This window comes from Sebastes fasciatus, chromosome 8, assembly GCF_043250625.1.
Source record: "Sebastes fasciatus isolate fSebFas1 chromosome 8, fSebFas1.pri, whole genome shotgun sequence".
Taxonomy (NCBI): domain Eukaryota; kingdom Metazoa; phylum Chordata; class Actinopteri; order Perciformes; family Sebastidae; genus Sebastes; species Sebastes fasciatus.
Genome location: NC_133802.1, coordinates 22,353,529 through 22,379,491, shown reverse-complemented (window position 1 = coordinate 22,379,491; position 25,963 = coordinate 22,353,529). Strand labels below are relative to the sequence as shown.

At 37.8% G+C, this 25,963-nt stretch overlaps 4 protein-coding genes across 5 annotated transcripts in view; 1 reads left to right on the top strand and 3 right to left on the bottom strand.

Moving 5' to 3' along the window:
• The window catches only part of rbms2b (RNA binding motif, single stranded interacting protein 2b), a 212,966-nt gene that overhangs the window by 23,523 nt on the left and 163,480 nt on the right, over positions 1-25,963 (top strand). The window lies entirely within an intron of this gene.
• Positions 37-10,915, bottom strand: senp1 (SUMO specific peptidase 1). The gene is made up of 18 exons (XM_074644318.1): positions 10,222-10,915; positions 8,076-8,134; positions 7,259-7,446; positions 7,093-7,168; positions 6,794-6,986; positions 6,536-6,671; positions 6,328-6,446; positions 5,596-5,876; positions 5,402-5,465; positions 4,680-4,718; positions 4,499-4,583; positions 4,249-4,389; positions 3,968-4,096; positions 3,552-3,755; positions 3,380-3,459; positions 3,164-3,248; positions 1,247-1,342; positions 37-1,163 (listed from the first exon to the last, which is right to left on the bottom strand). Exons 1-18 carry the CDS (start codon positions 10,374-10,376, stop codon positions 1,101-1,103), a joined length of 2,193 nt encoding a protein of 730 aa, XP_074500419.1. The 5' UTR covers positions 10,377-10,915; the 3' UTR covers positions 37-1,100.
• On the bottom strand, positions 13,862-20,065 carry LOC141772858 (protein lifeguard 2-like). Its single transcript, XM_074644306.1, has 12 exons — positions 19,873-20,065; positions 18,151-18,241; positions 17,877-17,965; positions 17,660-17,724; positions 17,507-17,560; positions 17,363-17,413; positions 17,224-17,263; positions 16,958-16,995; positions 16,628-16,715; positions 16,408-16,503; positions 15,414-15,467; positions 13,862-15,309 (listed from the first exon to the last, which is right to left on the bottom strand). Exons 1-12 carry the CDS (start codon positions 19,885-19,887, stop codon positions 15,160-15,162), a joined length of 831 nt encoding a protein of 276 aa, XP_074500407.1. The 5' UTR covers positions 19,888-20,065; the 3' UTR covers positions 13,862-15,159.
• mfsd5 (major facilitator superfamily domain containing 5) lies at positions 21,080-25,374 on the bottom strand. Of its 2 annotated transcripts, none has more exons than XM_074644305.1 (2): positions 25,251-25,374; positions 21,080-23,356 (listed from the first exon to the last, which is right to left on the bottom strand). In XM_074644305.1, the coding sequence occupies exon 2, from the start codon at positions 23,268-23,270 to the stop codon at positions 21,822-21,824; it is 1,449 nt and encodes a 482-aa protein (XP_074500406.1). In that variant the 5' UTR covers positions 23,271-23,356; positions 25,251-25,374; the 3' UTR covers positions 21,080-21,821. The 2 variants fall into 2 exon arrangements, with proteins under 2 accessions (XP_074500406.1, XP_074500405.1); XM_074644304.1 differs by having other exon boundaries at positions 25,111-25,372.

Genomic DNA, 25,963 nt, shown 5'->3' with positions numbered 1-25,963 from the left:
TTGCAGGTTTGAGATAAAACAAGCCAAGACACGTCCAGGTTCTTTCATGTTTATCAAATTATCAAATGTGGCAGTTTTTTTTTTTTTTTTTATATCAAATCCAATTGATTTTGAGGTATTACACAAAGAACAGTCACAATACATGAGCATGTATTTCTAAAACAGACTTGAATCTAGATAAAAAATAGATACGAAATACGTAAAGAAAAAGTATATTACACTGTTCAAGAGGCTGTATATGTTTTAAGTATGTACAAAGTTGAAAATATATTGAATATGCCCAAAAGTTGCTGTAAAAGAAAGACTCTGAAATACATAAAATAGACTTTGAACCTTAATTTACAATCTTTTATCAAGACTAACACAAGGTTTTAATCCTGCTGTTTTACGGTGTAACTAAGACTTTCAGTACACTTGCAAATATGTGGCAAAGTAAAACTTTCTATTTTCATTTTAAATCATACTCTGAGGCAATATTTCAAGACCTTCGAGCCTTTTAATCAAACAAAATACAAAAATAGTTCTGTTTTAGGTGAAATGTTCATATTATGGAGAAAAAAAACAAGTCTCATCGTCCAAACACAAAGAGACAGATTTTTAAGACAATTCAAATTTCAGTTTTTATGGTAAAGTCCATTTTCTTTTGAACGTACCATGAGTATCAAACATTGATATCGACACCAAAATGTATGACTGTCGTTATAAAACGATGCGGCTCATCTCCCTGTAAGTAAAAAAAATGTAAACTTCGTATGTCTGCATCAGACTGAACATTGCGGCTCAGAGTATGGTTTGTAAGTCAGCACAAGGGCAATACAAAACACGCAGTGTTTCAGCTGCTTTACTCCATGGCTTCACCAAAAAACAACAAAGTGGAGTAGAGGACTGGGAGGCAGTGCGTGGTGCTCCAGCGACGTCCCATCAGCTGAGAGCTTGATTGACGGTAGAGCTGGTTCCTGATCTGATGAGCTGGTGTGCAAGTCTTTCCCAGAACAGGACTACTGGAAGTGGATCCTGCTGTTGAACGTAGCTCAGCCATCGTTACGACTCATATTTCCAACATCGCGAGCCGACTACACAAGTTCACAACCATACTGATATCACAACAGCTTATGGTTCACTATCTCCCAAACCATCCTTCTTCTGAAGTAGGGCATCTGGTTCTGTGAAGAAAAAGAGAGGTCACGTAAGACATTTTTCGGCCACCGTCATGATGCTTACCAGATAAATCTTTGCTTGTGATTACCTGTGTGAATGTGATTGGCTTGTCTTTGGTAATGTAATCTGCATATTTGCATGTGAACATTCCACAGTCGCTACCATTCATCTGCTGTGGGATTTCCTGAGAGCAAAGGAAGAATAAACACGTTATTGGACATTTCACAATGCAAAATGACTATAATTATCTGTATAAGTTGGACAGAATATTTTATAAATAACAATGATTAACTAATTACTATACCAACTGCTACGATTTTTAGAGCTGCAACGATCAATCGTTTAGTCGTCAACTATTAAATCAATCAACAAATATATTTAAATAAAATATATTAAATGTGAATATTTTCTGGTTTCTTTACTCCTCTATGAGAGTAAACTAAAAAATGTTGACTTGTGGACAAAACAAGACATTTGAGGATGTTATCTTGAGCTTTGGGAAGCAGTGATCAACATTTTTTACCATTTTCTGGCATTTCATAGACCAAACAACTCATCGATTTTCTCGAGAAAATAAACAACAGATTAATTGCCATTGAAAATAATTGTTATCTGCAGCCCTAATGATTTTGATCTGAAAATTCACTTTCTACCATGTTTTGACGTCATTTGTTTACCAAGACAAGCATCCAGCATCATGAGACATTTTGTTCTTGACAACGCAATAGCATTATTAATATAATTTACACAATGTATAGTATAGTTTATCTTCATTTGTTATTTCAGATGTATCCCTGCTCCAATGATCTAGCCTCACTTGTGAATGTGCAAAAGAAAAGTCACAGTAAGACAATGCAACACAATAATACTGTTCTTTTTAATGAGAAACAATAAATTACTGAATTCAAGATAAGCCTACAGGCTGGGCTGCTCCTTAAATACAACCAGCAACCAGTGAACTAAGACTATTTCCACAGGTGCATCGCTTTGAAGCTAGTAGACGTGCTGCTTCCCGATATTGACCACTTGATGGATGTGCCAGTGAAACAAAGTAGGCTGTATGCCAGCGGATGATTTATAGGCTTTTCCTTTCTATGTAGTGGTGGAGGGAGGCTTTCCCCTCTTCACAAGCCCCGTTATTTGTCAAACTCACTACTAGCTACCAAGAACTTAGTAACGGCTTTACACAGAACTTGGAGGGGGTTTTACATGTAGCTGATGCAATCTACTCCTGTGAATACTGCATGACTACAAAAGGTGGTGCAAATGAAATAAAGGAAGGTGTCTATTTGCACCCGGGTGTGAATAGTCACACGGCAGCTATTTGGCTATTTACATCCGGCTATAGTAGTAGTGATATAAAGAGTGACAAAGCACATGCAAGGAGTAGGTCTTGCTGGCTGAATGGGTCAAACTCAGAACTTACACCCTGAAGACCAGGATTCAAATCCCCCGAGAAGCCTACTTTTCACTTAGTTGATTTATTTTCTGTTTTTTTTTTAAGTTATTATTTTCTGGTTTAGACAACAAAACTACATGGTTAGGTTTAGGAAAAATATACATACAGTACTTATACACATACAGTATCTAATGTGTGCCGAAGTCTGGCACAAATAGCATTGTTTGCTTGTCTCAGCCATGCTATATACACCTGGGTGTAAGCCACAGTGGCTATTCCGCCCTGGGTGCGAATAGTATTGATGGCTACGGACACCTGGGTGCTAACCATGAGCATGAAATGCCATGAAATAACTGTGAAATGTAAACAAAACCATACCATGAATATTAAGACTGATTAACAATGCTGCTGCAGTCCAGCATGAACCAGAACACGTTTTACAAGGATGCAGCACTACTTGCTACAAGAACTACAACCTGGAACTTTCTGCTGATAATGGAAACCTATCCCGAAATTCCTAAACACATTCCGTTTGATGACACATCATGGCACAACAATGAAAACAGACTACTTAATGCTCTCCACCCTCCTGTGTTTAGGACTTACATGGCGCTTTTTGCTGTGCAGAGTCCAGCCTGAGGTATCCAGTTCTTTGCCCTTCTTGTCCTTACTTTCGTGTCGCAGGTAGTCACTGGGGAAACCAAAATGAATTACTTTCTTTACACTTTCATGGCTCATAAAAGTGTATTTTCAGGAGTTACATTGAGCTCTCCAAATACATATCCCATTCAACAAGCAAACATATCTGAAACTGAAACTTACTACAATATTCTGCATGCTTCATCATTGTTTCCTCCCATGGAATCAAAGTACATTATGGCCTTTTTGCGGAAATCCACCACCTGAGAGAAAGAGTTGCACAATAAGAAAAAATTGCAATATAATTCCCAAGATTGTTACTTCTGGCTTCGCAGTCGTGCTCATTGTGACTTACAGAGAGGCACCAGTGCACCCCCAAGTGGACAGGAACCAGCAGGATGTCTTTAGAAAAGATGTCCATCTTTTTGGTCCAGCGGCGGACAGCAGAGTAGCCGCTGCTTCGCAGCTTGGGGTAGAAAAACGTGTTGAACGTATTGGCTGTTGGCAGTTTGGGGTCCTTGCTGCGCTCCACCAGCAGGTTCATGTAAAAGTTAATCACCTGAGAGATTAAGGAGGGAGAGCTTCAATTAACCCCAGCACAACTGTATGGCTCAGTTGTGCAGCAATTATTGCATGCAGAATATAATCATGTATCTTTTGGAATATTACGATGTATGCATAAACAAATGAAGAGTGTGTCCATCTGGTGTGAAATGAATGCCTGCTGATCATGCACACACAAATCTGACCTTGAGGATAATGTGTACTCACCTCATCATTGAGCCAGTTGAGGTTGCTGAGGGTCTGCAGGTCTTTGCGTGTGAGGCTGAGACCAAAACCTTCACTTAAAACTTCATGGTTACCTCCTCTCAGTGCCCTGTCCACCTCAGCTTCCATTTCCTTAACAGAAAGAGACACCATGTGAAAAAACAGGAAATAAGAAATTCAGAAATACATAATCTTCTAAGTGAGAGCAAGTCTATTGCTGGTTCATCTAAGTAAATTCTAAGCATGGTAAACCCTGCATACTCATTAAGACACAATGACCACACCTTTGTGAGTTCAGGGAATTCTGGTTTCTCTTCCAAAGGCTTTGTTTCTTCTATCACAAGAGTCAAAGGAACCTCCTTCTCCAAAGGAACTCGAACGTGGACCTCCACATCTGGGCTGCGTTGCCCCTCTTCAGACAGGCGCTGGGAACCAGTAACAACATGACACAGGTTAGTGGGATAATAAAAGGTCGGGAAACAGCGGATACGATAAAACTGAATCTGAAAGAAGGCTTCAGTGTTGCACATTCACCTGTCGCAGCAGCTGGGCCGCCAGGGCCTCCTGCTCTTCAATCTGTCTCCGTCTTTCTCTCGCCCGGGAGTCGTACATACTAGTCCTACAGTGACAAAAGATACATGTTTTCCTCTGTTCAAACATAATATCAGTGAATAATGGATCAAGTATATAATTAAATACATTAGAGTGTACTTACAATTCTTTGATCCATAACTCGGCTTGGAAACATGGCACACTGTACAGACAGAGAAATCAGTTATTGTGTATACAAATAAGACACTTGAGTTGACTCGAAGCTTTGATGACACAAGTCATTGTTTTTACTCCAGCAAGTGTCACAGACTTAAAGGGTAACTTCGGTATTTTTCAGCCTGGACCCCATTTTCCCATGTTTTTGTGTTTAACAGACTAATAGGACAAAAAAGCTGTGGAGTACGCACATCCGAAAGGTTTTTTCAGGTGCCGGATCAACACAAGGCAAAAAAATCAGATAACAATCTGAGCCTGTCAGTGGCAAAAACAAGCACTTTTAGTGAACGCAACGCTGCTCACTTGCCGGCTTAGCTCATTTCGAGTCTGCCAGTTACAGCGTTATCCCTCAATACTGGACCAATTTCAAAAATTGTTTGTCTATAAGTCAGTTTGCCACAAAAACATGGGAAAATACGATCCAGGTTGAAAAATACCAAAATTACCCTTTAACCTGGTGTGTCCAAATAATAAATTCAATTTAAATTCAGAATTAAAGTAACAGCATCCAACATGAAAAGTTAAGACGTCTACATCTTTGACCATGCTTGTATTTGTAATGTTTGATCATATTACACATTGCATTACTATTAACTACAGTGAAATGTAGTTTGTGAAGAAACAATGTCAGGAACAAAATAACAACAGTGAGTGAAAACAAATACTAACCTTGAGCCGTCTTTCTTTTTACCCTTTTGCTCATTTACAATAATTACAGAGTCAGTATCATGAGCTGCAAGGAAAGACAAGGAGATTACAACCAAAGAAGAAATACAGGAGTAATTTACTTATGATATCCCATTTCATGATGCCTATATTTCCATTAAGTGCACATACACACAGAAGTGGGGGAGACTTTTTACCTGATGATTGTGTGTCCTGAGAAGAGTTATCCTGCAGAGCGGATGGGGAAGGAACTGATGTGAGAGTAGCTGCTCTGCTGGTGCTGGGGTCCGTGTCCAGGGTCCACGTCTGGATCCCTGGCCTGCTGGAGGCACCCAGTGGGCTGGGGATGTTGCTGGAGCTCTGGCTAGACATGCCCCTGGGGCTGGGGGGGCTGCTGGGTCCCTCTGAAGCCTCTACTGCTGACCCAGTAGGGGAAGAGAACTGTAGCAGTCTGCGGCTGGTGGTCAGGAAGCTGGTGCTGATGAGAAAGTGACAGGGGTAAGCAGATGAGGGAGCAGACACTATGTAGATACAGTCCAGAACAGTCAACGTGATAAAGGATAAACATAGAACTATTAAATGTATTTATTATTATATAAATGTAGGGAGAGTTTGTGACTGCGGTGAAGATGGATACTGACTGGTAGTTGTATTCCTTGCAAGCCAGTTCCAACTACAAAGCACACACGCAACTACCAGTGAGTATCCTTAAATAACTTCCAGGCTACACAGAGTGAGCAACTGACACAAAAACTAGAGTTTTGGATAAAGTACCACTGTTGATCTTATATGCTTTTGGAGCCCCCAACTGGCCTGTGACTGACAGAACTATTTCATCTGTGCTCCCCTACTCTATATTCCTTTACATATTTCTTTAACAGTTTGAATATAGCATTGTCAAAGTCTACTGTATTTGTATGGATACGTACAAATCTCTGTGTGACCTCACGATGGCGTGTGAGCTGCCGTTGTGTAGGAAAGATGACTGACCACCAGAGACCATGGTCAGAAGCTGCCTGTAGGCCTCCTTCTCCTCTTCACAGACAGACTGGACAAACACAGAGGAGAACCATGAGATCAAACGAAAAAAATGCAGCAACTGAGTTAAAAAGAATCAAATTTGTCCTGATGTCTGACCTGCTGTGCTGTGCAGCGGGGCCTGACATTGTGCATGCGCCCGGATGAGGAGCTGTGTGTTGGGCTCTGCACCACTTTGATGGGAAATGTCTTCTCATACATGCTGGTGCAGGAGCTGCTTGCCACTCCACTAAAACTGCAGACACAAAATGACGGTGTGGTAATCAAAACATCATCAACTGACAATACAGATCATACAACAAAAAGCAACTATTGAAATGGGAAAGTTTTTCTCTAGAGGTAAAAACCAAGGAATACCTTGGTGTTCCACACGGTCGGAGGTTTAGGGGCCTGCCTAGCCGTGGAGAGGGGTGCAATTTTGGGGTGATAGAGGGTGGCAAGTTGACTGAGTGCCCATTTGTTTTTGGCAGTTCACGATGTGTAGGACTCATACACACTTGTCGCCTACAGACTTTTGATCCCATAACGGTTTTCTCATTGCGCAACCATTCTAGAGTTGGGAAAAAAAACAGTACAATAATTAACTTCTCTCCAAGAGCTTAAAGCCCACACAAACCTTAGCAACCTTGATGCAAACGCTTACGTGATAATCTTACCTGTTTTGGATGTTTTCCACTCCAAAGTTGTCGAGGGAGCAGCGAACGTCTCATCCAGACAGTTCCTTTCAATAACCTTAAACCAAACACATATATGGCATGTTTGAATAAAGGAAAACAATGTTTTGACATCTCTACAATCAGGCCTCAAACATTCATTCCTTACCGGCATCCCAGCCCAGACTGCTGCTGACGTTGAGGGCTGTGGCGGGGGTTCTCCAGGTGGAGGACCAGGGGAGGCAGGAAGTATATTTCTCAAGGTAGGGGTCACATTGTTCCTCATCCATGTAGCCACACTGGAGCTGTGACTCTTAACCCCTTCAGCTGCAACTTTGACTGTGTCAATAAGATCTCCTAGAGACATTTGAAACAGACAGATAAGATTGTAAGTGACTGAGTAGCTACAGTATATCATCACATATACTTGTCACCATCAACGGCACAGCGGTGGAGAGGGTGGACACCTTTAACATCATATGTGTCAACATCCATATGACCTTGACATGGGCCACCCACACCACCGCTGTAGTCAGGAAGGCCCAGCAGAGCCTGTACTCTCTGAGGCGCTTAAGGACTTTTAGCCTGAAAGGGTGACCCAGTGGTGCCTCAGGAAGTCCCTGAGGGTCATTAAGGACAACACACACCCCCACAACAGCCTATTTTCCCTCATACCCTCTGGTAGAAGACACAGGACCCCCAGGACTCTCACCAGCAGACTGAGGAACGTTTTTTCCCCCAGGCCATCACTTTTAAATAGATAATTCATACGAAACCTTCTCACACAAAAATATATATCTTATACTGTATATACAGTATATGTTCTTAATATGTCCTTGTACAAAGTATTTCCTTTTATAATTGTAATATAACTTATTATTTTAATGGAGCTTCCCAGCAAAAAGCATTTCACACGATTGTACCTGTATAACCGGCGTGACAAACATCTTGAATCATAATATGTAACAAAGTGAGTGACTACTTACCCATTCGAGATTTCTTTATGATTGAGCCATCTTGGTGGATGTTATGTCCATCTTCCAAACTTAAAGGGGAAAAAACACATTGATGCTATACAGTTGATAACATTTCGACAAATTTACAATTTCTTCACACATTGTCTGTAATTAAGAGATGTGCGAAAATATCTGACACAACAAACAATTAAACAAGTAATTCAAGCTTTGGTTTTATCTCATCTGGATTATTGCTCAGCAGTCTGGTCCAATACTTCACTCTGTATCTTTTATATCTCTATTTATTGTTTTTATAATTTTTGTATACCTTTTACCTCTCCTGTGATTCACTCTGTTTGCTGATGTTACTGATTTGACATCTGAATTTCCCTCCAGGGATTAATAAAGGTTCATCTTATCTTATCTTAGTGTGAATGTGTATTTCCATTTTCTTTGTGTTTTTGTTATTTAAGCTTTGTCTGTTGTTTTTGTTTTATTTACAGTTGACGTGTATTACGATGTGTTATGTTAGTGTATGATGAGTAGTATGAGGACTTTAAGAACTTTAAACATGCACTTCTGCAACCATCTTGGACTCTAACCACTGGCGCACTTTACACTTACTTTACACTATACATCCTATATACCACTTTAAAGACTGCACATATGTACATATCACATTTATTTATTGTACATACTACATTTACTTATTTACGGACTGCAAACACTATGTTCACCCATTCACTCTGTATCTTTTATATCTCAATTATTGTTTTTATAATTTTTGTATACCTTTTACTTCTCCTGTGTTTCACTCTGTTTGCTGATGTTGCTGCTTTGACACCTGAATTTCCCTCCAGGGATTAATAAAGGTTCATCTTATCTTATCTTAGTGTGAATGTGTATTTTAGTATTGTCACCATGTAAACTATGTGGACCCCCAGGAAGAATAGCTGCTGCTATGCAAAAGCTAATGGGGATCTTAATAAACAAAAAAACACAAAACAATGTTATAATTATGTTAGTGTATTATGATGAGTAGTGTGAATGTGTATTATTGTATTGTCACCATGTAAACTATGTGGACCCCCAGGAAGAATAGCTGCTGGGGATCTTAATAAACAAACAAAAAAACACATGGTTGAAACGTGAAATAACCCGGTGAGGCAATGAATGAATGGCTCCTTCACAGTAGCGTTACAGACTCATAACAACAACTTCAAAGCACATTGTCTGTAATAAGAGATGTGCAAAATATCTGACACAACAAACAATTAAACAAGTAATTCAAGCTTTGGTTTTATCTCATCTGGATTATTGCTCAGCAGTCTGGTCCAATACTTCACTCTGTATCTTTTATATCTCTATTATTGTTTATATATATTTTGTATACCTTTTACTTCTCCTGTGTTTCACTCTGTTTGCTGATATTGCGGCTTTGACACCTGAATTTCCTATTTTTCCTGATAATATCTTATCTTAGTGTGAATGTGTATTTTAGTATTGTCACCATGTAAACTATGTGGACCCCCAGGAAGAATAGCTGCAGCTATGCAAAAGCTAATGGGGATCTTAATAAACAAAAAAACACAAAACAATGTTATAATTATGTTAGTGTATGATGATTAGTGTGAATGTGTATTATTGTATTGTCACCATGTAAACTATGTGGACCCCCAGGAAGAATAGCTGCAGCTATGCAAAAGCTAATGGGGATCTTAATAAACAAAAAAACACAAAACAATGTTATAATTATGTTAGTGTATGATGATTAGTGTGAATGTGTATTATTGTATTGTCACCATGTAAACTATGTGGACCCCCAGGAAGAATAGCTGCAGCTATGCAAAAGCTAATGGGGATCTTAATAAACAAAAAAACACAAAACAATGTTAGAATTATGTTAGTGTATTATGATGAGTAGTGTGAATGTGTATTATTGTATTGTCACCATGTAAACTATGTGGACCCCCAGGAAGAATAGCTGCTGGGGATCTTAATAAACAAACAAAAAAACACATGGTTGAAACGTGAAATAACCCAGTGAGGCAATGAATGAATGGCTCCTCCACAGTAGCGTTACACAGACTCATAACAACAACTTCAAAGCACATTGTGGGTCGGTCTGTAACTTCTGGTTTACACAAGGGAATAAATGCTTTTAACAGTTTCATACCATTCAATCGGTCTTTTCCTGCTGATCGGACCATCTCCCGCTGCTCGGTGTGCATCCTCCTCCTCCTCCTCCGCAGCTGCAGCAGCTGGTGGTGGTACACCGTTGCGAAGATTGGCAAAGCTTGTTTCTATCCATTCATAGATTTTATTCAACATGGCTCAAAAAGTTTGTAGAAAACAACGCTAGCTGGTTTTTAGAAGATCAAATCGCTGTAAGAAGCTACTTTCAGCTGTCACTATATAGTCAAACCAAATGAAGCGAATGTGCTTCATTCGACTATTCGGCTACTTCAAAGGCTAAACCTCCTCACCTTTATCATGTTACTCTCTCAGGAACCGAGCTAACCGCTAGCTGCTCACCTGAGAATGAGCTAGTTTGTCTTCAGCTAGCACGCTATGCTAACTCCCTTAGCTTGTTGCTAGCTAGCTAACACGAGCTAATTTATGGTTTAAGTGTGTTTAAACTCCCACAAGTCGCAACCAACGCGTTCGGATAAACCGTTATCATGTTGAGTTACACCCTGACTCATTTATATCTCCTTAACGTGACTTTAAATTGCATATAAAACTCGTTGAAGAGTATTATCTCCCGCTTCTTCCTCATTCAAAACCACAACATGGCTGCAGCAGAGGGACGTTCGAACCATCGCTCGTTGTGATTGGCTGACTGGATGCTGTACATTCCAGTGTACTCGATAGCTATTGGTTGATTGCAGACTGTGAGGAGACTATTTAATACTACGTCACACACCCGCCGGGCAGATTGACTTCTTGAACACATGTACTGTCGACCACGCGCACGCGTTTATTTAGCTTTAGTCAGGCCATCTGTCTGCCGATCTGGTCTTCTCTGATTTTATACTTTTAAATTTGAATGAAATAATCCAGTTGTATGCCAAACACATAAGTCACAAAGTGTATTCTCAGATTCATTATCATTAGGTCATTTATAATGCACACACTTTAATAACCGACTATCAAAAAGTAAGCACAACTAGATAGATAGATAGATAGATAGATAGATAGATAGATAGATAGTAACTTTTTATTATTATTATTAATATTATTATTATTATTATTTATTTTTCTTAATTTGATTTCAATTTTGAATGTTGAAGTTGTTTTCTCTAGTGTACTTAATGAGGTTGTCTATAAGCTCATCTACTTAAATTTTTTTTTATAAACTATTGTAATTACGAACTGTAAATTGCATATATGAAAACAACCTTGAAAAAAGGGAAAAAATTAAGTATATAAACAAAATAGATAGATAGATAGATAGATAGATAGTAACTTTTTATTATTATTATTAATATTATTATTATTATTATTTATTTTTCTTAATTTTATTTCAATTTTGAATGTTGAAGTTGTTTTCTCTAGTGTACTTAATAAGTTTGTCTATAAGCTCATCTACTTAAAAATTGGTTTATAAACTTGTAATTACGAACTGTAAATTGCATATATGAAAACAACCTTGAAAAAAGGGAAAAAATTAAGTATATAAACAAAATAGATAGATAGATAGATAGATAGATAGATAGATAGATAGATAGATAGTAACTTCATTGATCCCGAGGGAAATTCAACTTTCCAGCATCACAGTTCCATAGTGCAAAACATGCTAGTAAAAAGGCAGTAAAAAAGTTAGTAGTGCAAAGTACAAAGTACAAAAAAATATACCAGATATAAAAATATAAGGAGATGAAGAAAACTGTTAAAACTGAATATAGTGCAGGGTAACAGCTGTGATACACGACTATTAAAAAAGTGAATATAGTGCAGAAGAGACTGTTAAAAGTGAGTATAGTGCATTATTATCTGTCATGCAGACCATCCTCCTTTGTCCCTCCCCCCCTCCCTAGAGGTGTTGTACAGTTCGATGGCTCGGGGGACAAAGGATTTCCTGAGTCTGTCTGTGGGGCACTGGGCGACTCTATCAAAAAGTGAGCACAACTACAAGCCAAGTATACCTTTCTGTAGGCCTATAAGACAATAATACTCAATTATATGTTTCTTAAGTGTATCTCGATCAAAATATTAAGTACAAGTATACTTCAATTTTTCTGTATACTTGTCAGTATGAGCTAAGTATACTTAGACTTTTCTGTATACTTGTCAGTATAAGCCAAGTACACTTAGACGTTTCTGTATACTTGTCAGTATGAGCCAAGTATACTTAGACTTTTCTGTATACTTGTCAGTATGAGCCAAGTATACTTAGACTTTTCTGTATACTTGTCAGTATGAGCCAAGTACACTTAGACTTTTCTGTATACTTGTCAGTATGAGCCAAGTAGGCCTAACCATAGACTTTTCTGTATACTTAGACTTTTCTGTATAGGCTACTTGTCAGTATGAGCTAAGTATACTTAGACTTTTCTGTATACTTGTCAGTATGAGCCAAGTACACTTAGACTTTTCTGTATACTTGTCAGTATGAGCCAAGTAGGCCTAACCATAGACTTTTCTGTATAGGCTACTTGTCAGTATGAGCTAAGTACACTTAGACTTTTCTGTATACTTGTCAGTACAAGCCAAGTATGCTTAGACTTTTCTGTATACATGTCAGCATGAGCCAAGTAGGCCTAACCATAGACTTTTCTGTATACTTAGACTTTTCTGTATAGGCTACTTGTCAGTATAAGCCAAGTATACTTACACTCTTCTGTATATATGAATTCCTGTCACTCACTATTGACAAATGATGAAGTCGATATGACTTTATGTAGTTCACACTAAATATATCATTAGTTAAGGAATGTTAATTGACAGTTACATCATACATTAATTGATATATGAACTTATTAGATGGTTTCCTCTTTAAGTTTATTTCAAGATTTGATTCCTATATGAGAATTAAATAGTCATAAAGGTATTTTGTATTAAGTATTTGTGTTGTGGTTGAAACTAGTGGAGTGTAGCACAGTTCATGATACATCCTGCATTCATTCATGCATTAAATCATTATGAGTCATGCATTAGTTAAACATTACTTAAGTATATGATTATATGCTTATTATAAAGTGTTATCACAATGAAAGTTATAAAATACAAAACAGAGTAGTATATGGTATAGGTACACTAGGTATGACATGACTTAGTGTCATAGGCTGCATATTGGGGAATGAGTGAGGAGGCCCAGGAAGATCATCAGTTCACTTCTGTATGGGGAATTATTACGCCACCCATGCATCAAAATACAGAACAACGGCTATTACCTGCCCAAGCAGCACTACATGACCTTTACGTCCTCAAATAGGCCTTCCATTATCTACCCTGATTAATTGCGTGGACCAATCAATTGTGTGCAATTATGTGTTCACAAATCAATACACCTACCTACTGAGCTAAACATTAAAATGACCACTAGTTTCAGGGAAATACTTAAAAAATAGAACTATGGCTCCAAAATAAACATAGAGGGACACGTTTATATATAGCTGAAATAATTAGACACCAGACACCTCCACAACATTGAGATGTTTAAGCTGAAAATATAAATCTGAAATTAAGCTCCCTTCAGTCTTATGAAAAGGACTAAAATAATTTCTTGAATTGAGTTTCATGAGTAAAACAGACTAAAAATAAAGGTAATGTGAAGCATTAAAGCCTATTATTAGAGAGACCCAGTGAGTCCATTCATACACATTCACCCTTTAATAAATCAATACAGTAACACCAATGCTTCGGTGAAATGCAGGATGCTCTACAAACAATATACCGCATCAATATCATCAAATAAAGGTAGTCCAAGGCCACTTTAGACAACTTAAGGATTCATTTCAAGGTTCAAACTCACCATTTTATACCACACACTTTCTGAAATATATCACTCTGTCATAAAAAAATAAACTTCAAATGTCATGAAATATAGCATTTAAGCCCTTCCACAAATACAGGCCTTATCAAAAGTTACAGTAAATTCATGCATGTATGGCACAGTCATGTTTATATTCAATTATCATATGTAAACCACGTCACAAAAAGTTTAAATAATATTAAGACCAAAACCTATAATGCCAATAATCAAGGTTTGTCCAAACTAAATGTCTTTCATGTTGTTTTTCAAACCATTTCAGGTTCAAACACACGTTGGACAAATTACATACTAACAATAAACAATACAACAATGTGAGTGCAATGAATGACAGCCTCAGAGTTAAATGGAATAAAACCAACACATAAACCATACAGTATACACAATAAATATGAGTAACAAATCAAGTCATAGATGAGAAACAACATCCCAAATCTAATAAATAACACTTCTAGATTGTCATTCAAAAGCCCCCCCCCAAAAAACATGTCACCTACCCCCCAAAAACAGTAAAGGGGTTTCTTGTAATTCACAGTATTGAGACAACATTGAATATGCTTGAAAACACAGGGAAAGTATATTTTTTTAAGTTCAATTTGTGCTTTCTGTCAGTAAATCAACACCCACAGCAATAGCCCAATGATAGGATGTCTACACTTGGCATATGGGGCTTTTTAAGAGTCATGCATAATGGATTATAGATCACATACCTCTTAAAGAGCACTGACATCTATTGTTTGTTTGTGATATCTAGGCAGGCATGGACATAAAAACACCCATACAGCTTCAGATGAACACTCAGTATGTTTTATCTTAAATGGAGGAAGATCAATGATTGTTTTCTTGCTGGTAAACCTATAGTAAGCTAACCCCATAATGTGGTGTGGGTTCACAACATGCTGGAGAGGAGGGAAAGGTTGTAGACGTTTTGGACATACATCTATGTACATGTATAGCTGTACAATAGATTCACAAAGTGTTTGTGGCCTTATCAGTATCAGGCAAAAATAACGCTGTTACAGGTGGAAGCATTGTCATCACAATCACCAAAAATTGCTCTTATCATGTCTGCCTAAATTTCCATCCCTTGTCTGTAGGTAAGAAAGGTGAGGTGATGGTTTACTCTTGTTTTGTTCCAAAGATTTGGAGGAAGAAGGAGAAGATGTAGATAATATCCAGGTAGATGTTGAGAGTGGCGAAAACGTATTCTTCTGGACTCATGGTGTAGCGCTTGTTCCCCATGAGGAGCTGGGTGTCAAATGCCAAAAACTGCAACAGAAATTTAAACAGCAAGTAAGACATCTTTTTGTTTATTTGTGATTCTGGTAGAAATGGTCATACATGTTGACTATCAGTGATAACAGTATTCTTACCATGGTAAACAGTATGGCTCCCAAGGCAGCGTAGGTGGCATCCAACCAGGGAACCTAAATGGCCAAAATGACTTGATTAGATGCGATGCTAGTGTTTAGATGAGTGGTTCCCAACCTTTTTCCTTAAGGGACCGCTTTCCTATCATTTAGTAAACTTATAACCCCCTGACCAAGTGACATATTTTGTGGATATTTTATATTATATTCAATGCATAACAGTAAGAGTACAGAACAACTGATAATATGAATAGTGAATGCAATAACTGCAGGAAGTTTGTGTAATGCGAACAATTTTGTTGGATTTTGAGCAGATTATTTCTGGTGAATATTGCATCAGAGATGAGATTTCATGCTATTTTTTTTAACTTTTAATACAATTCTCTGTCTGTATTATGTATTTTTAAAATTTTTGACAATCATACATTCTTAATAGTCTTCTTTTTTGAAAAATGTTGTGTTTTCTTCTCCTGGATGCTTGGCTATTGTTCTATCAGCTCTTTGTTTGTTTTAACTGCGTACTTTTCTAATGCAGGACGAGGCTGTTTAACAGAGCGGGAAGGCTCTGTGAATATAACTTGTGTTCAAGTCTTCACCATGCCTTTATTCTGTTTATATCTTAAATAATAATCCAAACTTTAAAAATAATTAAATTTGCTAATTCTCTTCAAAGAAATTAATGAAATGCTGACATATCAGCCAACTGTATCTTTTAAACCACTTAAAATAAAGAGGGCCTCGTGACCCCACGTGAAGCTATGGTGACCCCTAGTGGGTGTTGGGCCCCCAGGTTGGAAACCGGTGGTTTAGATCACCACATGAAAGGTCCATTATGTAACATCTGAATGCATATGATGGTACAATTCTTAAATATGATCTCAATTTAGAGTTGAGTTTGCATTCGTCTCATGTCAAATATTTGTCAGACTTTAAATTGACATAATCCTCCACATTTCAGTCTTACATGGCACACAACTGGTGTATTGCTTATACGTACATATTGAAAAGGAAGGACGAGTGCCAGCACCAGTCCAGAGACGAACATGACCATGCAGAAGACAAAGAGCACGCCTTGGTATGACGTCACATCGAACTGGATGGAAAAAGTGCATGAAATCAAACCGTTAATCCAACTGCATGATTTTCACTCTCAATCATCCATTCAGTTTATCAGATAATATGTAAAGCACAGTAGAGGAAAATGTATTTTTTCTCACCTTAGTTTGGAAGCTGAAGATTGTGACCAGGAGACAGACTGCTGCTGTGATGCCCAGACACATCACCACTGACTTAGTATTATAGAAGCTATTCAAACATGAAACATGCAAACAAAATTTACTGAAAATGTTTCAAGAATTTCAAAACAAAATAAGCAACACAGTTTTATACATGCCTACATCAATGGCTACGCACACAACCTCACATACTGTAAAGAAAATACATTGCTGCCTAATTATATGGATGCAATCATTCTCGGTAAGGAAAGCAGAAAGACACAATCCACAAAACAGTCACATAAAACTGTGAGCAAACAAAAAAACGTGTACCTGGACAACATCCCTGTCATGTAGGAGAGTGAGAGGGTCTGTAAAGGGATATATGATAGTCATGGGAAAATGTCATGACTGCAGGAGAGCATTAACTTTTGTCAAATATATTCATACATTTGTTTTAGGTCATTTTCAACTTGCAATCATTTATGGAGTGAAAGTTACACATTGACAAATATTATTAATCTATGAATGTTACTGCTAATAAAGAACACAAAATTAAGTCTACACATTTATTACACATATATTAAAACCATACTTACAAAGATGCCAAGCAGAATCAGATTCCATGGAAACTGTCTCCTGTAGGAGTGAGTAAAAATTTGGAGTTTCAACCCTGAAGGTGATTTACACAGGTTTGTTTTTTTGATGATAATTTAATTTTGAGAACTTTTAACTTACCTTGGAGCGGAGCAGCAAGATAGGGTCAGATATGTGACAAAGAATACAGCGCTGTGAAACAACAGAAATGTTGTTAGATATGTAAAAGTGTACAGAGTATTACTGTGCATTACTGACTTGAGACCGACTCAACCTGTTACTTACTAAGAGGCCCAGTACCACCCAGGGTTGCTTTGAATGTAGTCCTTCACTGGATCACTGAAAGTAACACAGTTTCAAGTAAGATCACTACACAGAATTACTTATTCAATATTGTGGGATAAAAAAAAAAATTTTAAAAAAAGATTGTACACTCACCAGAATGTGAAAAGAGACACAATCGCGAGAGTCACCAAAAGCTGGATCATCAAGATGGCGTACACCTAAAGGAAAGCAACATAGAATGAAAACATATTGCACAGTTGCTAGTCAGGCCTTTAACAATGTTCTTTTGAGGTAAATTATAAGTGATACATAGTATTCACAACAGAGCTGATATTTATTAGCATTATTGTGCTGATGAAGCTTTTGATACCTTACGGATGAAGACCCTCCTGATGTTGCGATCATCCCAGGTGAACTCTGTGAGCATCTCAACATCGTTGTAGCAAGGAGCACTGGTGCCTATACACAACACATTTATTTAAGACTTTTTGGTGGTGAAGATGTACAATGCATAACAGCCAACATATATACCACTGCAATCCCATCACTACCACACTATCCCAAAACATGATAAACATTATTTGTTAAAAATAATGACACACTAACTTTATGATGAAATATAGGAGGATAAGGTGTGGTCATACCCGCAGTGGCTTCCTCATAGCTGGGAGGAGCTGGTGAAACTAAGGCCTCTCCACTGGTGGATCCATTGGTGGTCTTGGTAGCAAGTGCAAGCTGACACAGTAGCACAAAAGATGACACATTTTAGGTGAGTGTGAATCAATATTTGATGGGGGGGGGGGAGAAGAACTTTAAAAACTGTAAAATGTTTCAGATATTACCAGTGTTGCATTTGCTTTAGGTAGGCTAGGAGTAGGAGTAGGAGTTAGTAAACTAACTAGTGTGATACAACACATAGGCCTACACTCTCCTTGAAAAAAAAAAAGGTAAACATATGTGGTGCAAAGAATCACAATGTATAATGCATACATACTATTCAGGATAATTAGGTCTACAAGTGAGTCATATTAAAACTCTTGAATCTTGAATCTTGAATATTGCCGGAGCTTCTCTATCTTGAAAGTTCAACTTCTTTCAGTGCTTAGGCTACACTTCAACTGATATTTAAAGGTCCCATAATATGCTCATTTTCAGGTCCATACTTGTATTTTGTGTTTCTACTAGAACATGTTTACATGCTGTAATGTTCAAAAAAAACTTTATTTTCCTCACACTGTCAGTCTGAATATGCCTGTAATCACCGTCTGTCTGAAACTCTCCGTTTTAGTGCATTTTGACAGAATTGCAACAGAATTGCAACAGAATTGCGTTGCTAGGCAACAGCTTGGGTTGATGCGTACTTCCTGTCAGCTGATGACATTCACATTCACTGAAACCAGGAAATAAACTGGGACACATTTAGAATGTTTACGTTTAACATTGTGTCAAGGGTCTAAATATTGTATATTCGTGACATCACGAATGGGCAGAAATCCTGACAGCTTGTTTCAAATGCAGAGTTTCTGAATACGGGCTGTGTGTATTTCCCTGTGGATTGAGTGTTTCGATACTTTCACAGTATTTATATAGGACTTAAGCCTACTTTATAATAAATAAAAAAAATGTCACTTTTTTATAATATGGGAAATAACAAATATTGTAACAGGAAATACAAACAAAGGAACCCATTTAGAACATTTATGTTGTCAAGTTTGAAAAAGTGTATTATAGACTGTTACATAATAGTTTTGATTGATAGGTTGACACATATCCTATTGATATATAGGCTACAGTAGTCAGGCTACAGATAGCCTAGACTTGTGACTCATGTAGGTTATTAGCATACATCACAGGGTCACAGAGTTAAGGCTAAAAGATAATTAACAGACGATGTTTGAAAAATCCAGAAGGTCGTATAAAAACACTAAACATTATGTGAACATATAACATTATTATGAGAGGCACAAACTGGGACTATAGGAGACATTAGCGTTAGCCTACTAGAGCTAGAAAGAAACGGGTTGTCATGGTGACGCACGATGGTGAAACAGCCTGTGACGCATTTCATTCACATAAACTCAGGTAACACTCTAACTGCATAGAGTAGCATTAAACACCACAAAACATCTCAAATCAGCATAAAATGACAACAGGATTAAGACACCATTGATAGGTTATAGGTTACTGTAAAAGCGTATCATGCATTACATCTGGTGGTATTCACAGCTGAATAGCCTGCATTTCACAATAGAGAGACTAAAAGAGATGGAGTAGACTGTTGTGTAATAATCTAGGCCCCATACAGATGACCCAATTACAGAACTGTTATATAATATTAACTGAATGACATTAAAGCAAACTCCTACCTTGCCCTTTGTCATGATGCCCGTCTGTCGTCCTGCAGTATAGGTCGTCTTGTTATGTCTGCCAACCAGTCAATGGGGCTCTGGTGTCTCCTTTCTTGATAATGTAGTTCTTGCAGAGTGTAAATCTATAGAGGACTGACAGCTGTGAGAAAAGGACCTCAGATGGATAGTGCTCTTTTGGGCTGCTCAGACTGGATACCCTCTGACGATATAGTGATGTAATCCCCCAAAACTACGCAGTTCAGACTCGTGCAGATACCCCTCCCTCACCCACACAGAGATGTTCTAGCAGCATCCAGGTGAAGCTGCACCATAGAGAAAAGCTGGGACTGTACCACAGCAGCAGGAAAAATGGGGGAGGATGGATGCCTGCATAAGGAGAGAAGTCCAGAGAAATCTGGAAATAGGGTCTGCAGCAAAAAAACTGAGGGGGGAGATTTACAACTTGGCTCAAAAATGTTTTAAGTGAATTTAAAGAAGCCTCTTGCATTTGAAGTACCTGAAACACATTCTGTTGTTTTTTTTCGGTAAAGGTGAACAGCTGTAATTTTAAAATGAATTGCCATTATTATCCATATTTACTTACTTCCTCCAGCTGTCAGACTCCACAACTAGCACCGCTCCCAGTAGACCACTAACACTTACACACCAAAAACTGACAATAACCTGATATTTTCAGGTGGAATTTCATTTCATTCTCACTGTGAAATATCATTTTCCACTTGTGCAATTTTGTTAATAGTCTGTTTATTGTCAATGCTGTATATACTGCTCCTATTTTTATACTTCCTTCTATTTAAATGGTTCATATTTTGTTACACTTCGTTTAGCTCTTTTTTTTTTTTTTTACTGTGTTAGCTGATGCATCTTGTTTTTTGCACTATCCCCTTTGCTGCTGTACACTGCAAATTTCCCCACTGCGGGACTAATAAAGGAATATCTTATCTTATCTTATATTATTGTATTTTATTAATAATTGATGCAGAATGAGACTTAATGCTAAGAAGTTTTGTTAAATTCAAAAGTATATACAATCCACTTGGTCGGCCTTTATGGGAATACATTTCCCTTGAAAAAATGAGGTAAATTAAATATTTGATATTGCACCACTTTGGATTATTTGGAACCCAAACTGATGCAACTGAATAAATATTATAACTCATCAATATGGCACAAAATAGAACGTCCGATTATATCAAACAAATAAATATTCATTATGTACACTTTTATTTAAAAGTGTAAAGAGCACAATACAGAGAAAATATCCTGAATTATGGTGCAGAAAAAGCATTCAAAGTAAAACTGACCAACTGTAGATTTCTCATTTCAATAAAAAATACACAGATGCTGGAGAAAAACAACAACATACAGAAGTACTGCAAGAACTGACATTCAGATACTGTTCTACATGCGAGTCATGATCTTATTTCTTTGTATATTTATTGAGCTTTCTGTAAACTCTCTTCATCATGACTGTTTTTAAACCTGTGATGGAACTACTATTACTGATCCTCATGGGGATACATGGGAAATTAATTATATTCTGTCAAACACATCACCCAATCTCCCTATAGGTGGACACAATGAGGCAATAACATTTTATCTGGCATAGTTTATGGAATGATACAAGAGTTTTGGACAGTTTACTTGATATATGATTGATATGGCCATGTTCCCAAAGCATTTCTTCATAGACATGATCAGTAAAAGTCTCTCCCAAAAAAATAACAAAGAAGTAACAAGGTAACATATTTAAAAACAAAAATAAATTTCAACTGAATTTGAATCTAACAAAACACCCCCTTTGGACTTTGATTTTCTTCACTGATGCATTTGGCAAAATATAAACTATTCCAGTGGAACACACAAGCTCTCTACTTGCAGTCACACAAAACTGGCACATTACATTCGAAACCAGTCGAGCATAAATTAATATGTGGTCCATCTCCTCAGAACATCTCTCCCTCCCCTGAGGTTTCTTCCAGTCTCAGGTCTGTGTCGTTTCTGCCCAGAGTGAACAGACTGACTACAGCCATCAATGCTGCCAGCATCATAACTGCACAGCCTCCGAACATGTGTCTGGTGCCGCTGCCCTCCTCCCCTCCACCTGTTCCTGATATCTCCCCATGAAGCGCCAGCAGCCCTAGGCAGGCCAGCAGGTGCAGAGGCAGTCGGAACCAGGCCATCACACTGGCCCGCTTCTCCTCTGGGATCACCCTGCTCTGGAGAAAACTGACTGCAGGGAAGTAGAGCCCACAGGCCAACTCCAGCAGCAGGAAGGCCAAGAAGGATTCATGAGGTCTCGGTTGGCCTGGGGTAGTGGAGAAGGTCAGCATGAACAGGGAGAAGAAGGCCATCAGCACAGCCAGGCAGAGAACATGGCCAGGCTGTAGCCTGTAGCGTGTGGAGGTGGCGAGGCGGTAGAGCAAGGAGCCGGCCATGCTGGCAGCCATAAGGCAAGAGAACACTATTCCCAAAGGAGGCCCATGAGGGTCCAGTACCGGGGTCCACAGGAAAACAAAAATGTAGAGGACACTTTCAAACAGAGCCTGCACGCCACCTAAGAGCATGACTCTCTTGTCTGACAGCAGGCAGCGCAACCCATCATGGCAGCTGCGTGAGAAACGGGCCCTTGCAGACAAACGGGTCACACCTCCATTTGGGGTACCAAGAGGCAGTTTTTGTTTGTCCCCTTCAGGACCTGCTTCGGCCTCTTCCTTGCCCCAGTCTACTATCACCACCCAGGCACAGCACACCAAGCAGGGGACGGCCAGGAGAAAGGGCGCCACTGGCCCCAGGTGGAGCCACTCAGCCAGCAAGTTAGCCACTAGCCCTGCTCCCACAGCGAGCCCATGATTCCAGGTAGCAGCTTTGGTGAAGGTACTGGGGATCCACTCCTTGGGGAAATCGTGGACGTCTACATGGCGGTGCACGTACCAGGCTTCAAATGTGGTGGTGAGCAGGGATGTGGACAGACCCCCCAGGATGCGGCCCAAAATCAAAACAAAGTAGTCTCTGGACAGCTTGGTGAGACAACAAGCAGAGTAGGACAGGCAGAAGAGAAGACATGTCTGTCTGCGGCCCAAGACTTGAGGGAGCCAGCCTGAAATGGGAGCAAACAGGACACAGGAGGCCAAGCCACACACATATAAGATGGCTATTTGGGATTCCAGGAAACTGTAGTGGCGGTACAGTTTGTAGAGGTAAGGACCCTGGAGCCAGTCTGCCCACAAAGCCAATAGGTATGCTCTGAGGAATATACTCTGGAAGCGACGGAAGACTGGGTTGGCTACAGCAGAGGGAGTAGACTGAGGTGGGGTGAGGCGGCGGGCTGTGAGCTCCAGGCCAACACACAGGGCAAGCAGGACGATGATGGCAAGATATGCTGTCACCAACATAGTGGGATAAACTGCACCCAACTTGAGGTCAAACCTGAGGTCCTGGGGCGTTTTCAACTCTCTTCTTTCTTTCTATTTCTCAGCACCTGTTGGAGAGACAAAGTGAACAGGAAGTAAAGACAGACAGAAAAGCACTGATTAAGTTAGCTAGTAATTAGTAATTCGTAATTAGCTAACTTGGCTAATAAACTTTTAGTTTAAGATAAGATAAGATGAACCTTTATTAATCCCCGGAGGGAAATTCAGGTATCAAAGCAGCAACATCAGCAAACAGAGTGAAACACAGGAGAGGTAAAGGTATACAAAAATTATAAAAACAATAATAGAGATATAATAGTAGTAGTAGTACAATAATAAAGATATAATAGTAGTAGTAGTACAATAATAGAGATATAATAGTAGTAGTAGTAGTAGAATAATAGAGATTTAATAGTAGTAGTGGTACAGTAATAGAAATATAATAGTAGTAGTAGTACAATAATAGAGATATAATAGTAGTAGTAGGAGTAGTACAATAATAAAGATATAATAGTCAATAATAGAGATATAATAGTAGTAGTAGTAGAATAATAGAGATATAATAGTAGTAGTAGTAGAATAATAGATATAATAGTAATAGTAGTACAATAATAAAGATATAATAGTAGTAGTAGTAGAATAATAGATATAATAGTAATAGTAGTACAATAATAGAGCTATAATAGTAGTAGTAGTACAATAATAGATATAATAGTAGTAGTAGTACAATAATAGATATAATAGTAGTAGTAGTACAATAATAGATATAATAGTAGTAGTAGTAGAATAATAGAGATATAATAGTAGTAGTAGTAGTAGAATAATAGAGATATAATAGTAGTAGTGGTACAGTAATAGAAATATAATAGTAGTAGTAGTACAATAATAGAGATATAATAGTAGTAGTAGTAGAATAATAGATATAATAGTAATAGTAGTACAATAATAAAGATATAATAGTAGTAGTAGTACAATAATAGATATAATAGTAGTAGTAGTAGAATAATAGATATAATAGTAATAGTAGTACAATAATAAAGATATAATAGTAGTAGTAGTAGAATAATAGATATAATAGTAATAGTAGTACAATAATAGAGCTATAATAGTAGTAGTAGTACAATAATAGATATAATAGTAGTAGTAGTACAATAATAGATATAATAGTAGTAGTAGTACAATAATAGATATAATAGTAGTAGTAGTAGAATAATAGAGATATAATAGTAGTAGTAGTAGTAGAATAATAGAGATATAATAGTAGTAGTGGTACAGTAATAGAAATATAATAGTAGTAGTAGTACAATAATAGAGATATAATAGTAGTAGTAGTAGAATAATAGATATAATAGTAATAGTAGTACAATAATAAAGATATAATAGTAGTAGTAGTACAATAATAGATATAATAGTAGTAGTAGTACAATAATAGATATATAATAGTAGTAGTAGTACAATAATAGAGATATAATAGTAGTAGTAGGAGTAGTACAATAATAAAGATATAATAGTAGTAGTAGTAGTACAATAATAGATATAATAGTAGTAGTAGTACAATAATAGATATAATAGTAGTAGTAGTACAATAATAGAGATATAATAGTAGTAGTAGTACAATAATAGATATAATAGTAATAGTAGTACAATAATAAAGATATAATAGTAGTAGTAGTAGAATAATAGAGATATAATAGTAGTAATTTAGTTAACTAACTATAAAAACGACATTTGCTAGTGGCAGTAGTGTTAGGTTATCTGCATAAATGACAGTGTGTCAATTCAGTAGTTTACTTAGACAGGTATAAAGGTGAAATGTACTTACATGCTATTGTTGTCAAGCCAACGTTAGCCTACAAGCTAACCTGCTGTCGACGTCAAGATAAAGCCTGTTGTAAACATGCGTCACTATCCTACCATATGTTTCCCCACTATACTGTAAGATAACTATATGATATATCTTACCGTGGCGTTTGACAGCGGTCCCATATTAGTTACACAACGTACACAAATAATAACATTAAACATAACTAGGCTAAGTGATGGTGTATGACATGCTAGTAGTAGCAAACAAACGATTCACTTCCGGGGTCCAGAAGGCATTATTTCACCACGAGGTGGCATCATTACTCTACTCTTTGATTTCCAGGTCATAGGAGAAAGATGTGTTGCAACTTTCTCAGAGGGTCAGTATACTCTTAAGGTTGGATGGGATTCATTTACTAATCATTTTGTTATTTGAAGTAAATAGTTCCTAAAAATATTCTGTAGTTTTTCATGTTTTATGCCTTTTATGTAGGCCTACAACATGCTATAATGATAATGAACTAGGAGGAGTAGGAGAAAGATGTTTCCAGACATCCAACTTTCTCAGAGGGTATGAGTACTTCTTCCACAACTGGTTAGGACTATGGATCTCAGAAATGAGTAGCCTGAAAATGCAACTAAAAGTTGTGCATTTGCTCATCTGAATAAAGTTAGATGCACATTGTCATTATCTTTCTGCACCTCAACACCAGCTATATTAGTAAAATGCTGCTTGCACAATGATGCATCAGTATTGACATCTTATAATAACATAATATATCCGCCACAGAGGACATTTTGCTGCAGAACAAGTAGGCTACTTTTACTTTCGATATTTACTTTAGTTGAGTTTTGCATGTAGAACTTTTACT